The 17337-nt window shown below is 37.0% G+C and overlaps 3 protein-coding genes across 3 annotated transcripts; all 3 read right to left on the bottom strand.

Annotated features, from left to right (window-relative positions):
* Nucleotides 1–484: 484 nt before the first annotated feature.
* Nucleotides 485–2176, bottom strand: LOC126799518 (transcription termination factor MTERF5, chloroplastic-like). The gene has a single exon (XM_050526733.1). It carries the CDS (start codon nucleotides 2000–2002, stop codon nucleotides 815–817), a length of 1188 nt encoding a protein of 395 aa, XP_050382690.1. The 5' UTR covers nucleotides 2003–2176; the 3' UTR covers nucleotides 485–814.
* Nucleotides 2177–6329: 4153 nt separating this feature from the next.
* On the bottom strand, nucleotides 6330–7752 carry LOC126799939 (transcription termination factor MTERF15, mitochondrial-like). The gene has a single exon (XM_050527203.1). The coding sequence runs from the start codon at nucleotides 7630–7632 to the stop codon at nucleotides 6421–6423; it is 1212 nt and encodes a 403-aa protein (XP_050383160.1). The 5' UTR covers nucleotides 7633–7752; the 3' UTR covers nucleotides 6330–6420.
* A 6372-nt stretch (nucleotides 7753–14124) lies between these two features.
* Nucleotides 14125–15781, bottom strand: LOC126799636 (uncharacterized). The gene has a single exon (XM_050526874.1). It carries the CDS (start codon nucleotides 15630–15632, stop codon nucleotides 14472–14474), a length of 1161 nt encoding a protein of 386 aa, XP_050382831.1. The 5' UTR covers nucleotides 15633–15781; the 3' UTR covers nucleotides 14125–14471.
* Nucleotides 15782–17337: the final 1556 nt, after the last annotated feature.

Below are 17337 nucleotides of genomic sequence, written 5' to 3' on the forward strand. Positions count from 1 at the left end.
CCATGAGAAACAAAATACACTAGTTTCAGGGCAATTTGCTTGCTAAAAGTATAACTGCTTACTATACATGGAGTGAGACAAATAACAGAATACATGAAATGAAAGAGAACATCTTTATGTCATTTTACTTCTGCTTTCATACTATTTGAATATAAATCTCAAAGCTTCACATAGCAACTGAATATTATTCTAGACATCAAAGTTCGTTTCTTTTTAGCTCTCATCAAATTGGCTGTCCACAAAAAATATCTAGACTGAAATTGATACTATAGTGCACGGTTATACAGCAAACCAATAGGAACTGGTTGCCCATATTAGCAAAACCAATATGAGAGAGGTCAATAAGACAAGTTTAGTTTTCCTTGGATATTATTGATAACATGCCAAACAATAAAGGAAAAAAAGCCATAAATACAGGAAAATTTCTTTATGCATAGTTATTCGGGATTCAGGAATTTGGAATACAAATGGGTGAATTCAAACCAATCCAATTGCCAATTTACAGTGCAATAAATCAATTGTTTAAACTTTCAAGCGTGCATAGTCTCAGATTATGACAACATAAAGTACATTGCTGTGTTCATAAAGATTTTTTTAAAAAAAATCACTCCTGGTAAGGTAAAAAGCCCATGGTAATGCCAAAGCTGCGATAAAACTTGACTAAATCTATACTATGACAAGTTGACAACAGAACTCAAATAACTGAAACATCAGTTCTTATGCCTCTAAAACATCAAAACACAAAAATGAATAACAAGATTATCCTACATTTGTTTCACCCCATCTTTTTCAATAAATCCTAAGCCCAATTCTGCTAGACCAATTTTCCCTCATAGATGCTCAACAATTCAGGTACTTGTTCTTGATACTTGTTCACAAACCTATTCAAGAAAGGGTCTCTCCTCAACATCAAGGAAGCAATTGAATATTCTCCCTCCCTTATTAAGCCCTTCAACAGCAGAATTCTAATGACCGAACACCTAGGTATGATCCACTTCTCCATACTATAAGTTAGAACAGCGGGATGTTCAGCTATATCGGCTGGCTGCCAACCCATATTGTTCACAAAAAAATCCAATTTAATGGAAACATTCTCCACACTCAAGAACATAAACGATGGACTCTTTCTAAACGCAGTCAGTACATCATCTTCAGCCCATCCCCACTCCCTGTAATGTTTCAACCTTTCTGACCACTTTTTCCCCTTCATCAGAGCAAACACATACACGGCTTTCACAAAAGTTGTGGATGAAGGGGAAAATCCCATACTGATGACCTTCCCCACATATTCCTTAAACTTTGCAGTATCACGAGATACAGCAAAAAGATAATAGGAGGCACACAATGAGATCGAGTATTCTGGCACTTGAAGTGATCTCAGATATGCAACATTGCTAGCAGCATTTTGTAGCACTCTGACACTCAATATCCGACACCAGTTCCTCAAGAAGAGACCAAGCTGTCCATCACCAATAGGTAGAGTTTTGATGATATTGTAACAAGGTCTGAGACTTATCTCGAGGCTATAGTTTAAAAGAACTGGTTTGCGGCAAAGGAGCCGAGTAAGGTCAGTTCCTGTAATTCCAATGGAACATAAGAACTCAAGTTTAGGGACAAGTGTCCTTTCAGCACTGACTAAAAGAAGGGCTGGGTGTTTCTTAACCATTTGGGAGACATCAGTATCACTAAAGCCATAATCTTTCAGATGCCTAATGACCGAGTCTGGTTGTTTAGGGGATCTAAAGCGCACCCGTCGCTTCTTTGACAAAGAAAGAGCAACTTCTGGGGGGAACCCAATTGTGTTTATGAGGTATGAAACTGTAAAAGATTGGTCTTTTGCATCTTTTGGTTTCACATCATCTATTTCAGACACAGACAATAATGATGAATACAATCTGCTAAAAGGAGAAGCCTTTTGAAAACGGGTTGCTGAAGACTGAACAGAAATGCTGCTACAGCTTGGAACTAGTGATTGCAATCTTCTAAAACAAAATCCAAACATAATTGGAGAACACAATCAGAGACAACCTTGGAGTAAACAGGAAGGGACTCACCGACTAGTTGTGGTTTCTTTGGTCTGCTGCGGATTCGCCCACTTCCAGTTTTGGATTTGAGGGTTTAGGGGTTTTCCTCCTGGGCTCACCAAAGCAGGGACTTGGAAGACAGTCAGCTATGTCTAAAACTGAAGGGGTAAATGGGGTATTAGCTTTTGTTTGGGTTTCGCTAAGGTTTGTACTTCGTAGTAATCTGCTGTGTATTTATACAACATAGCGTACCATACACGTACCGTTATTCATACAATCTACATCAACCATTATAGGGGGAGTGACGGGCCCAGGCCGGCCCGGACCGGGCCTTAATAAATTTAAATAAGTGGCAGGCTGGGTTGGACCGAGTATTTTCAAAAATACGAAGATCCAAGCCCGCCCACCTAAGGCGGGCCTTGCGGGCTTTTGCGGACCGGGCCTTACGGGCTTGTATTAGAAAAACAATATAATACTCTAATTTAAGGGTTTGAAACAATAAAAAAATTGTTAGAAAACATTCTAAAACAAAAGTCACAAATAAATTCTAGTTTCGAAATATTATCGATCGACACCAATAGATGTCATCGATATATATATTTAGGGACCGTGTAAACATTTCATCCAATTCGGACCTCGTTTAACCGTCGAAATTTTCGGTCAACAAAAAAAAGATGCGTTTTCACATAATAAAATATCATTAACCGGGGCTTTGCCAAATAGATTTCTTCAGTTCGACCGCGCACGATAGGTAACAAAAATTAGGTGATTTCAAATATATAAATAAATTTCCACATTCGCATCTTGGTAATTGGTCCCCCCTTAGGGCATATTAGTGTTGTTTTTTGTTTACCGGAAATTCCGACGGTTAAACGAGGTCCGAATTGTATGAAATTTTAAAATGATCAGTAAATATATTATATATATATATATTGATCACGTCGGATGGTGTCGATCGATTCCGAGAAGTTTTCTTCATATAGTCGCTTTATAATGTGATAGTTTTATTATAAACCTAATACATTAGTGGACACTTCGGTGATCGACAACTCCAATTCAAAATATGGTCGATCGACACCAGTAGATGTGATCGGTATATATATTTAGGGAACCCGTAAAAATTTCGTCCGTTTTGGACATGGTTTGACCGTTCGTACCAACGGTCAACTAAAAAAGATGTGTTTTGACATATTTAAACCTCATTAACCGGGGCTTTGCCAACTAGATTTATTCAGTTCGACCGCGCACGATAGGTAACAAAAATTAGGTGATTTCAAATATGTAAACAAATTTCCACATTCACATCTTGGTAATTGGTCCCCCCTTAGGGCATATTAGTGTTGTTTTTGGTTTACCGGAAATTCCGACGGTTAAACGAGGTCCGAATTGCATGAAATTTTAAAATGATCATTAAATATATATATTGATCACATCGGATGGTGTTGATCGATTCCGAGAAGTTTCCTTCATATAGTCGCTTCATAATGTGATAGTTTTATTATAAACCTAATATAAGGTTATAATACATTAGTGGACAGTTCGGCGATCGACAACTCAAATTCAAAATATGGTCGATCGACACCAGTAGATGTGATCGGTATATATATTTAGGGAACCTGTAAAAATTTTGTCCGTTTTAGACATGGTTTGACCGTTCGTACCAATGGTCAACTAAAAAAGAGGCGTTTGACATATATAAACCTCATTGATCGGAGCTTTGTCAAATAGATTTCTTCAGTTCGACCGCGCACGATAGGTAACAAAAATTAGGTGATTTCATATATGCAAACGGCTTTCAGCATTCACATATTTGTAATAGGTCCTCCCTTAGGGCATAATAGTGGTGTTTTCGATTTACCAAAAATTCTGACGGTAAACGAAGTCCGAATTGGATGAAATTTTTACAGGGTCACTAAATATATATACCAATCACATCGGTTGGTGTCGATCGATCCCGACAAGTTTCTTTCACATAGTCGCATTATAATGCGTTAGTTTTAATATAAACCTAATATAAAAGGGTATGATATATTAGTTGACGCTTTGGCGATCAATAACTCTAGTTCAAAATATGGTCAATCGACACCAGTAAATGTGATCGGTATATATATTTAGAGAACCCGTAAAAATTTCATCCGTTTTGGATATTGTTTGACCGTCCGTACCTACGGTTAATAAAGAAAAAAGCGTTTTGACATATTAAAATCCTCTTTGACCGGGGCTTTGCCAAATTGGTTTTCTTGGTACGACCACATACAATCGGTGACAAAAATTAGGTGATTTCAGATATGCAAACGACTTTTGGTGTTCGCATTTTGGTAATGGGTCTTCCCTTATGACATATTAGTGTTGTTTTCGGTTTACCGGAAATTCCGACGGTCAAACGAGTTCCGAATTGGATGAAATTTTTACAGGGTCACTAAATATATATACCGATCATATCTACTGGTGTCGATCGATCCCAAGAAGTTTCCTTAATATAGTTGTTTCATAATGCAATAGTTTTATTCTAAACCTAATAAAATATGTATGTATAATATTTTATTATTTGACGGGCTTTTGGCGGGCCGGGCTCACGGGCCGGGCCGGGTTTCACACCTATAATTTAAGCCCGGTCCTCTACCCACGGAAGCGGGCTTTGGCGAGCTTTCTCGCGAGCCGGGCCGGGTAAAAGCCCGTCGGGCTTGCGGGGCTCCGCGGGCTTTTCGGATCCGCGGGCTAAATGATGAGGCCTAAACCATTACACCATAATCTAAAGAGTATATAACTAAGAAATCAAGAATAAGAATTTGAATACAGTATGACTTAATTAGATAGTCGAACATCACAGTGAGATGTGTATGAGGATGGTGAAATGACGATATCGTCTCTAGTCCTCACTGCTGATTTCTGATCATCCAATAAGCTCGAATCCTCTCATTCTGGAGTTTCGGCACCATAGTTGTGTACAAAGTTCACTAACTTTGTTTTAGTTTCTTAAAACAATGAAACAATAGTTTACATAAATTTGTATCCCATCTCAATTGTGTTGAATGTGATTAGTTGGTGAAAAGAATTTCAGTAGAGAAACATGTTATTAGGCGGCAAATGCATCAGCTAAAAGTACAGTTTGTTTAGCATTGGAGTGTGGCTTGAAAATGAACCACAATGGTGTTTTTTTATGTGCCAAGAGCAGAGTATCTTATGAAAATGAAGATTCAGTTTCGTTGTTCAGCGAAAAATATACTTTTGTATGTTCAGACTTTTCATAGTACGGTATTACGAGCGGGCTTAAGCAATATAATAAACACACACAAGACTACTCCATACAAGAACAAATATTTTTCGTTCATTTCCAAAATCCATGCCGCATATGGCTTTAACATGAGCATCGTTTTGCAACTGATTTACTGGAGCTCTTTGCTCATACTCATACATCCCGTAAGGGATTTACAGTTCTCCTTGAAATAGTACATGAAGCAAAATCTAGCTCCTTTATTATAATTGCTTCAAAAAGCAGAACTCAGAACACCTAGGTATGATCTGCTTCTCCAAACAACTTAATGCCTGATGTAAGAGGAGGTTAGCCTGAGAACGACATACCAGTCAATCAGTCATCGATATCCACATTTTTGGGTGAGGCTTTCACCTCGAAATTGTTGACTCGGCGGCTTTCAGCTTCCAATTGTCACTTTGATTCAAATAAAATATATAAAAAAAAAGACAACTATCAAGACATTTTACTTGTACAACTATTGGAAGTTAGAATATTACACAAAAAAAAAGACAGAAAACTAGAACAAAACAAAATGGTATGCTGCATCTATTTTAGATGCATCTAGTTTAGGTACATGAGTAAGTTCAGGGTTTTGGTGGAGGCATCGAAAGCTTAATGCACATGGAGGGAGACAAATAGAAACGTTCAGGAAGTTAAAGAAAACATCCTAGAGTTCATCACTTCTGCTATTCATACTATCAAAACCTGAATCTCAACACTTCAAAATAGGACCTGAAAATCTTTTCAGAAATCATATATGCCATTTCATTTTTACATATTTAAGCTTTCATCAAAATGAATGTCCAAAAAACCAAATATTTGCAGTAGTGCACAGTATACAGTAGGCTATTCAACAAATAATCCAACAAATCAAGGAAGAAACAGCTGGGAATTGTCAACACACACAGATAGTTAGGAAGTTGGAATACAAATTGGTGAAATCCAATTCAAACAATGATAAACTAGTGTTGTGCGAATAAACATTTAGAATCATTGCTCGTAAGGTAATTCAAAGTAACATTGAAGGCTAAAGTACTGCCAAAGAGGAGAAAATATTTCTGACTGCAGAACTCATATTATTGAATAATTGGTTCTTTAATGACCCTTGTAATAAATATAAACAAGCATGCCAAGTTTGTCTTATATTTGTTTCACTCCATCTGTTTCCTCAAATTCTAAGCCCAGTTCGGCAAGACCAACTTTCCCATGAAAGATGCTCAATAATTCGGGTACTTGCTCTTGATGCTTGTTCACAAACCTATGCAAGAAGTAGTCTTTCTTGCACATTAATGCGGTACCAAGTAAAGAAAATTGTTCCAACCTTATCAAACCCTTCAATAGCAGAACTTTAATAACTGAATACCTAGGTATAATCCACTCCTCCAAGCTATAAAGTAGAACCCAGGGATACTTAGCCACCTCAGCCGGCTGCAAGCCCATTTTGTTCACAAGAAAATCCATTTTACTCGAAAATTTCTCCTCACTGAGGACCATAAAACTGGGATACTTACTAAATGCCAACAATATATCACTTTCATTCCAACCAGACTTCTTATAAAACTCCTTCCTCTGTTCCAATTTTGACTCTTCCAACACAGAAGACACATACAGTGCTTTCATAAATGAAAAGCTTGAAGGAGAAAATCCCATGCTAATGACCTTGTTGACATTTTCATCAAACTCTTTGGCATCGGTTGACACTGCAAGAAGATTATGGGGCCTACATAAATCGAGTGTGGACTCCGGCACTTTTAGTGACCTCAAAAATGGAACATTTCGAGCAACATTTCCCAGTGCTTTGACATTAAACGAATATGGTGAATACTTGATGAAACGAGGGATCCTCCCATTAGGGATACCTAGAGTCCTAATGATAGCATAACAAGGTCTGATAGTATTCTCTAAGCTCATGCGCAACACAATTGGGTTGCCAGAAAGGGCCTCAGCCAGGGCAGTGCCTGTAATTCCAACAGAGACAAAGAACTCGAGTTTCGGCAAAAGGATCTTCTCAGCATTGAGTGAGAGCATCTCTGGGAGTTTCTTGACAATTTTGGAAACGTGGGTTTCCCCAAATCCATACTCCCTAAGAAGCTTAACAACTGAATCTGGTTTTTCTGGGGATGCAAACCGTACCCTCTTCTTCTTGTACAAAGAGAGAGCAAGTTCTGGAGATAACCCACATGAATCTACAAGGTATGAAACAGCAAAAGACCCATCTTTTTCATCTTGGGTACTTCCTGACATTGGTTTCGATGTATATAATCTTGTAACATGAGGATGCATAAGCGAACTAGCAGCATTACTACGACTGGGGAATAGTATTTGCAATCTTCTACGGCTAAAACCAAGCATAATTGGAACACAAAATCAGCGGCTAAGTACTTGAAAGCTAAGAAAAAGCCACTAACCGAGACCCTTGCTGGTTCTCTGGTAACTTGTTGCTTCCTCCAATTGGGATTTTGGGGTTTACTGTACCCTTCTTCACTTGGGGTTTTAGGGTAGTTGCAGCTCCGCTCAGCAGAGCAGGAAGGGTAACAAGTGAGTGAAAATTGTTCTTTTATACTCGAGGGTAAATTAATGAATTTACCTTAATAGTAAGTGGTTAATTTTTACTAGTCTTTCTGCGCATGACGTGTACGGACGCACTCGAGCGTGCGTATTTTGAATGTGTCATATTTAACTTAAGAGTTGTATAAAAATACACCACAAACTCAATGTTTTACCCTCACCCATACTGTATTGTACTCTTTTAATGAAAGAAAACAACTGTGAAATCGAAACCCTGAAAATTTTAAAATATATATATTTATACATAAGCAAAGATAAAGTTAAAGAGTATGCAACCCCAAAATCATTGAATATGTACTTGTTCTAAATGACATTAGAAAGAATTAACGGTGTGAAGAAGATTTGTTAGCAAACTTTAAAAACAATTAGTTATGAATTAATGACTCCGATAAGTAATTGCAGTATGTGAGGGAATATATTTAGATACTGTCTATATCCAGAGTAAAACTTCGTTTTAAAAATTACAGAGTTATTCTTCTCCAATTCTCAAGTAAATAAAATAATAAATGCATACTATCGATCATTCTTCAATAATCAATTCAACACAGATTTATCAAAGCTCTTAAGGATTGATAAATTTGAATAGTAAAAAATGTCATGGGAATAAAGCTGCATCCCCAAATGGTATACACACCCGAATAGTAAGACGATAGAGGGATAGACGTACCCTTTGCGATAACTGCAAAAGAGTAGTTGTGGGAAGGCCTTTTGTTTGTTTACTTTTGTACCCATGTTTTATTAAAAGTTGTTTTATAAGGATAAAATTAAAGAGATAGTAATACCGGAATTACGTGTAAGGCAGTTTTATAAGCCATATTCTTTTAATTAATATTGATGTTAGGGTAAAAGCAAATAGTAAAAATATTAAATGCAACAATTGTGTTATTCTATAGCTGCAAACTTTGAGCTTCGTGGCCCACAAATTGTGGGTATGTTGGGTATGTTTAGGTAAATTTCTCATGGAGTATGATGTAGCGCTACTTGGATAATTTAATACATGATGAATGAAAATGAACAATTTGGTACCTGAAGTTCTCATTTGTATTTCCTTTTGGTACTTTTGTAAGTTTTGATCATATTATGAAGGTTATTTTCATCACTTTAGTCCTTAATTCCTTAATTTTATATTTTGCTTCGTATTTTCCTATTATCACTAATTGTCTCTCATTTATCTCCAAAATATATTTCATCCACATCCAATACGCATATATCGAAATAGAGAATATTAGTATAATTATTACAACAAAAGTACCATACGATATTTATTCCGTTCTTATTAAATTTAGTTGAAAGAAATTGAAAATAATTTACAAATAATTACTTGTTTTGTAAAGGAAATAAATTTTTAATAAGCAATCCCAATTTAGTTATTTTAAAATTTATTTTTGAATTACTCATAGCTAAATGTGATATATTGGATATCATAACTATATCAAGAATACTTATATTTAGATATATACATAGTAGTTGCTAAATGGAGGAGATATATCAAACTTTTGAAGACAATTGAGAGGCAATTTGGAGATAATAGATTAAAATGAATTTATGTGTGGTTTTAAGGAGTTTATAACTAGAATTACGAAAATAACTTTGAAATTATAATCAAAACTGACATAGATACTAAAATGGAATACAAATAAAAACTTAAAGTACCAAATTTTATGTTTTCATACATCAGGTACTAAATTATCTAAATACATCAAGTACCATAAAATGAATTTACCCGGTATGTTTAGATACTCCAATGGATAAATGCATAAATTGATATACACATTTCTCAATCAATCGCTATAAGATTATCAACAGGCATTGATGTTTGCCAACAAGATTTGTAAGGTGTTTCTTGAGTTGTCGTAAATACCTTGATTAAGCTTCCTAGAGCATTTCAAGTGGTTTTAGTGCTATTATCTGAAGTCATATTAGGGATTATCAGCCTTCTTTCTTATGCTTTCCTCAGCAGTACTGGAAGTAAACTTTGATTCCAACTCGTTGAAATTTGAAACTGAATCAGTTTCAACTATGGTGGATCAGAAGTGGCTCAACATTCGTCTTTGTATTTTTTTTTATTTAAAACATGAACTTACATTGTAATAACCCTAAATTTCAAACAATATTTGAGTTGGATTTGAATTCTATAAAATTGTGAAATTTAATTAGAATGGATGTGATTGGTTACGACATTATGAAACGAGTAACGGATACGTTATCGGAACGTTTAATTCGAAAAAAAAAACGTTACGCTTCCGAACGATTATATCAACTTTTATTCCGTCGCTCGGTTTCGAAAACTTTCTTCACGAAAGTTGTAGAGCTCGTCGATACGAGTTCGTGGATATGTGACGCGTTCTAATCGGACGTTGTACGTAAAAGTTATTAACGATAGAAGTTGTTTCCGATTTTGGAAACAAGTATATAAGGGCATTTTGGAGATTAGGGTTTCCATAATTGGAAAACCCTATCTCTCTCTTCACTTCCGCCTCCCTCCCTCTCTCTCTCTCTCGGCCCGACTCTCCTTCTCCCCCCTTCGAAAATTGCTCTCGCCGATCTGCCACCCTCTAGCCCTTCGTGGCTAGCACCGCCGCACCCTACGGCCTCGCAAGCACCCTCCAAGCAACCACGAGCTTGCGGCGCTCTGCCTCGCCGCCGAGAGCTTCGCTCGTCCCCCGAGCCTCCCTCTGCCTCGCGCCTTGCTCTCTGCCTCCGAGCTGCAGTGACCTTCACCGCCATCCTCTAGGACATCGCAAGACCCTCAGCTGCCACCCGCAAGCACGTCGTGCCTCGTTTCGCCGCCAAGAAGCCGGATCGACGATTGAAGATCCTGCGAGGAGCTTGTCGACGATCTACCATTCCTGACGCATTTTGAGCACCGATCTAGGTAAGAATACATTCAATTTGATGATGTGATGTGTGTGAATGGATTGGTGATTGATTGATGAAGATTTGGGGAAGAATCGGGGTGGAGGAGATTTTGAGACACCGCCGCCTTAGGCGGCGCGTGGGGAGGGTGTGAGGTAGCCTAGGGGCGGTTTGGAACCGTAGGTAGGTAGAGGAGGAGGAGAGGAAGAGATTGGGCACGGCGGTGGCGTGATACGCGCCGTTGGGGGGTGTCGGCGCGTGGGCCCCATGCGCGGCCTGCCGGAGATGGCGCGTGCACCCCACGCGTCGCCACGTGCGGCGTCGCGTGAACAGTATTCAGAGAAGGGTATTTTGGTAATTTACTACGTATAGTAAATGTAAATGTAATTTTATTTACGTATGGTAAATGTAAATTAAATTTTACGTACAGTAAATGTAAATATAAATTACTTTCAGTAATTGTAAAAAGTAATTTGTAAAAGGTAATTAGTAAATTTTATTTACTGAGATTGTATTTACATTTAAATAATATGTATACGTACAAAAATACGTAAACATTATGTATACATACAGAAACAGTATGTATACGTACAGAAATATGCAAATAGTAGGAATACATACAGAAATACGTATTATTTTGTGTATTTGTACAGAAATACATGAACAGTACTGTGAATAGTGACAGCGAATAGTAACCGTGAATAGTAACTATGAACAGTAAATTCGTAAAACCGAAAATTGCTGAACAGTAACTGATTATTACTGTTTCGGCATTTAAAGGTTTACGAAACGTTTCTAAATCCTTTTCTTATCTTTTCAAGGTGATCTATAAAGCGAGGAAATGAATTATCTTCGGAAATTGTGGGATCACGCTCGACTCGATAAGGTGAGTAAAATCTCACATAATTACGAATCTACCCTTGCGGTGATTCTAAGATATTTGCAAGAGTTTTTAATATTGAAATACGACATGTATACAATATAGTGGATTATATATATATTGTATAAATGGAAATAAGTACATATATATATAATTTGCTATATTATATACTGTTATGAATTCATCTGGATTTGGTTAATTCGATGACAAGCATGTGAACTTAATATGGAGTTGTTTAACGTTTTGTCTTTGGACATGTTTATAAATTATGACATGTATAAGATATAATGGATTATATATATATCGTATAAATGGTAAATAAATACATATATATATAGTTTGCTATATAATATACTGTTATGATTTTATTGTGATGATGTCATTTTGATGACAATATATATCGAGCATGTGATTTTGATTGTACAATATGATGTGAGATTATTGTACGTGATTTTAACATTGAGATTGTTAAAATGTTGATTTGTCTTCGGACGTGATTTGGTACAATATGATGTGAGATTATTGTACGTGTTTGGCAAGTCGGAACCTAGCCTTTGGCCGGGCGAAAGTTACAATACAGTTAGAGCTCTAGTCTGTCTGCCTTAGTTCTGCATGTGAGGTAACGGGTGGTTATCTGCTCATGGGTACTCAGATTAATTTGGATGTTGGGTAGCGGGTGGCTATCCAATATCGGCGGTGTATTACGAGAGGGGTAACAGATGTGTACAAGCGTTCTTGGTACCCGTATTATAAATGCATTTGGGTAACCAGAAGGATTACTTAATTTTCTCATGAGCGTTTCTTTTCATATTTCTTTGGGACAACCAGATGGGCAGTCCATTGACTCATGAGTGCATTTATATTTGTTTGATTTCTGGATTTTCGTATATTTTGATATGCGAATTATATTTTGATTTTACTCATACGAGCTATAAGCTTACCGGGTTTGTGTTTACAATCCCGGTGCACCAATCCAATGGTGTAGGGGATAATTCCGCAGGTGTTGATTAGTGGAGTTTGAGAGACGACTCCGGAGACTCGAAGTTGCTCGTATCCAGTTTGTGGTGAGGTTTTCTAGCGAGGATTTGTGTGTGAGAATTGTTGTGATTTTATTTGTGAGTTTTGTGAGAGATTGTGAGGATTATTACATTCCATCTTATGTAATGTTAAATTATAAATTTGGGTTGTAATAATTGGTTTTCTGAGTTGTATTGAGAACTCAGTGATGATCCGCTGTGCACTTAAATGATTTCGATTCCATTGAGATTGTTATTGGTGTTCTAACGACTTTGAAATTTTGAGTTTTTAAAACTCGAAATTTTGGGGTCGTTACATACATCATAAGCTCTGAACATAAACCACGATTTATCAAAGTACAACAGAGAACTAAGAGATGAGTTTTATAGAAATTACTCAAATTAGTAAAACTATTATGGATCTTCTGACATGAATCAGATCTTCTTGATTTGATTAGGGTTTGGGTTGTCTTGGTGGTGATGGGGATTTGTAGGGAGGATGGCGGAGCGAGTTCAAGGATGGTGACGTTGCTTGATTGCTCAATCGATTCATGGGCAGTGAAGCTTCGTCTCCATGACGCGGTGGAGAGATGGCGGTAGTTGTGGTTGTTCCGGCAACGTCAAGTGTGTTTGCGGGTGGTGGGTCAACAACGGTGACTTGTCGGGGTGGTGCAACAAGGCTAGCGGTTCTGGTTTCCTCTTGCTAGGGTTTCTTGGTTTGAGCTTTGTATTTTAGCCCATAATTTTTATTTTATTTTATTTTTCTCTAATAATGCTCTTCCAGTCAGGGGAGTGTAATATAGTGTGTCTCGACCATAAATTTCGTTTATTTCGATTTAGTGTCTGCACCTTTTATGCATGACCCTTGTGTCGTCAATGAGCATTGTGCTCAAAGCGGCTTGATGCCAAATGAATTCATTTCATTGGTTAAAAAAAAAGTAAACTATTATGGATCTTTAGATCCGTGCCTGCTGCTTTTTTTGGTCTAATATATGCCTGCTGCTATGTATCCATACTTGGAATAGATGTTGAGTAAATATATTACTGAATTGATGCACCATCTTGGAGTGAAGAAATGCGTTACATCAGAAACAAAAAATCACCCTAATCCCTAGAGACATAGACATTTAACCCAAAGCACGTCCATCTTTAAACCAAGTACCTCAGTCATATCCAATTGATTGAGGCCTAGCATTACCATAAGGATCTTTAAGCAATAAAACCTGCAGAATCTCCCCCAGAAGCTTCAGCAGCTTTATCAAAGTTCAGCTTGATATAATCAACAAGGGGAGGAACACCTCCAACAAGACATTTCTTTCCTCCAAAAACTGACAGATATCATGTTCCCAAATCCAATTGTTTTCATTTCTCTTGAATTTGAGGTTGTTCACAAGAATCATTTTGTTTCTCTGATCCCATAACTTCCGTAACATAGTAAAGCATCTCACTAATTTTTTTTTAAATGATGAGAATCGTGTTCCAAATACGGGATATCCGATAAAACAAAGACTGAACTAACAGGGTCAACAAGAACAAACTTTTCTAAAAATACGTGATACCAAAGAAAAATACAGATATAGCAGATGGCTAAACGCCATTGCCCAAGCCATTGTACTAAAGATAAAACTACATGACTAACAAATTCAGAACTCAGTAAATGATAGGAAGTAGCTAACAGGGTCGTCAGAGACTTGAAAATTCAAAATCTACATTTCTCTTGCAGTCAATAAGGTGTTTCAGTTGGCTCAAACTGAGTTAGAACTCTTATCTCTCATATATATAGGATGCGAATGCCATTAGAAATTATCGTTACCACCTCAAACGCACACTTTTGTCACATACATGACAGTGGAAGAAGGAACAGAGTTAAGTTAGCCTAATTCCGCAAGACCAATTTTCCCTCGAAAGATGCTCAATAATTCAGGTACTCGCTTTTGATATCTGATCACAAAAGTTTCCAAGAACCACTTCTCCTTTCCCTTCAGAATGGTATAGAGAGATATATCATCCTTTGCAATTATGCCCTGTGACTGGAGAACTCTGATAACTGAACAACGAGGTATAATTCGCTTTTCCAAACTATAAGCTAGCATTATTGGAGATCCAGCTACATCTGAGGGTTGGCAATCCATTGCATTTGTAAAGAACTTCAATTTCTTCGATACATAATTCTCAGCAATACAAATAAACAAGGGACACTTTCTAAATGCCAACAATACATCATGTTCAGTCCAGCCCCACTTCCTGTAAAAAGCCATCTTCTGTTCCCATTTTGTTGCATCAGTGAATGACATTGCATACAAGGCTTTCATGAACACAGCACATGAAGGATCGATTCCCATGCTCATAACTCTCTTGAAATTTTCTTCGACCCTGTCAGAGTCCAAGGCCAGAGCAGACAAGCAATACGGATTCCAGATATGGAATGAGGAATCGGGCACTTTATGCGTTCTCAGAATTAAGATACTACTAGCAACATTGTTTAGTACTTTGACTTTATTCCAAAGCATGTCTTTAAAGCAAATAAGGACCTTCTCCTGGGGGATAGGTAGAGATTTGATTATATCATAACAAGGTCTGATACTTCTCTCTAAGCTATAATGCAAGATTGTTGGGTTCATACAAAGGAACCTAGCAAGAACAGTGTTTGAAATGCCAATTGAACCAAAGAACTCGAGTTTGGGCAAAAGGGTCTCAGCATTGAGACTGAGCAGGATTGGGCTTTTCTTAAATATCTCCAAAATGGAGGGTTCAGTGAGACCATAGTCTTTCAGAAGCTTAATGACTGAGTCAGCTTTTTCTGGGTTTACCCAAGAAGATGCTGTGGTCATAGTGACCGCTTGTTCTGGGGAGAAACCAATTGTGTTTACAAGGTATGAATCTGTAAAAGACCCATCCTTTCGATCTTGGGTACTTCCTATCAATGGTTTTGATGAATATAATCTTGTAAAATGAGGATGCATAAGTGAACTAGCAGCATGACTACGACTGGGGAATAGTAATTGCAATCTTCTACGGCAAAAACCAAGCATAATTGGAGCACAAAATCAGAGGCTAAGTACTTGAAAGCTAAGAAAAAGCCACTAACCGAAACCCTTGATGGATCTCTGGTAACCTGCTGCTTCTTCCAATTGGGATTTTGGGGTTTGCTGTACCTTCTTCAATTTGGGGTTTTGGGGTATCTGCTGCTCCGCTCAGCTAAGTAGGAACGGTAACAAGTGAGTGAAAATTGCTATTTTATACTCGAGGCTAAATCACTAAAGTTAACTAAATAGTAAGTGGTAAATTTTTATTTTAGGGTAAAGAAAAAGGGTAAAACTGTAAAAGTAAACCTGTAAACTTTTAGGTACGTGGGTTTGTAGGGTTTCTGTAAATTTTTATCAAGCTAAATGTGAAATAACCAAAATTTCTTCAAAATTTAAAATTTGTTACTCGGCCACGTTGACATTTATTTCAACTGTTAGATTTTCACTTTAAATAACAACCAACTATCATCATATCATCAACACATCAAAATACCGATATTTTAAACATGTAAGACAGTGCCCTTCCTATAACATTTCAAGTGCATTTAGTGTTATTACCGTAGTCATATCAGGGGTAGAGTTTTCACATATTCCACATTACCACATAATGGCGTTCCCAGTGCACTATCTAAGCAACTTCGTCATCAATTACTGGAAGAGCATTTCTTGATTCCAACTCTTGTTTAAAGTTGAAACGGAATCAGTTTCAACCATGATGAATCAGAAATGGACTTAACACTTGTCTTATTTTTTTTAAACATGAACTACATCATAATCCCTGACCATAAACAAAGATTTATCAAACTACAAAAGAGAACTAGGAGAAGAGTTTCATATAAATTAGTAAACTATGATGGAAGATCCATGTTTGCTGCTTTTTCTGATATATGCCTGCTGCTATATATCCATTCTTGGAAGGAATACATGTTGAGAATATATATTACTGAATTGATGCCGTGAGTGATTAACATGTTGAGGCCTCAGTCATATCCTATTCAGTGAGGCCTAGCAAAATCTTTCTCAGAAATTTCAACAAGTTTATCGAAGTTCCTCTTGATATAATCAACAAGGGGAGGAACTCCTCCAATAGAAGACATTTTTGTACATCCGATAACTTATTCACAGTTATTAAGTTCCCCAATCCATTATTTTTATATATTAAAAAAAACACAACCCTCTTTAATTTGAGGTGGTTCATTTTGAAGAATCATTTTGTTTCTATGATCCTATAACTTCCATAATATAGCACAACATATCTCCATTATTGAAAAGAGGATGGAAGTAACAACAAGCTTTTAATTGCATAAAGTTTACCAATGTTCATTAAGGCTCTAAGGACAATTCAACAACATTCTCCCAAAAAAAAATAAGGACAATTCCAAAAGACAGACTTTACCTTGAAAGGTCCATAGTAACTAGCGAAAGTTGCTCCTGACACTTCATCAAATAACTATCCAAGACCACTGGCCATACTTCTCTCCAAAAAGGTACATTAAGCAAAATCTCGTAGTTCTTAGACCATTCACCAGGACAACTTTGATAACCGAATGCTTGGGCATAGTCTGTAACCACACACTATAATGCCTGATGAAATAGGAAGTTAGCACAAGTCATCAATATATATACGGCGTCAATGATGATTTGTGGCTGGCAGCAGAACTTAAAGCAATGAAAAAAATCTACTACCCTTTTTTATCATCATCCAGTTGTT

Source organism: Argentina anserina, chromosome 6 (assembly GCF_933775445.1).
Source record: "Argentina anserina chromosome 6, drPotAnse1.1, whole genome shotgun sequence".
Taxonomy (NCBI): Eukaryota; Viridiplantae; Streptophyta; class Magnoliopsida; order Rosales; family Rosaceae; genus Argentina; species Argentina anserina.

Excerpts from the sequence above, each read along its gene's own strand:
- LOC126799518 (XM_050526733.1), bottom strand. The coding sequence starts at position 2,002 with ATGTTTGGATTTTGTTTTAGAAGATTGCAATCACTAGTTCCAAGCTGT.
- LOC126799939 (XM_050527203.1), bottom strand. The coding sequence starts at position 7,632 with ATGCTTGGTTTTAGCCGTAGAAGATTGCAAATACTATTCCCCAGTCGT.
- LOC126799636 (XM_050526874.1), bottom strand. The coding sequence starts at position 15,632 with ATGCTTGGTTTTTGCCGTAGAAGATTGCAATTACTATTCCCCAGTCGT.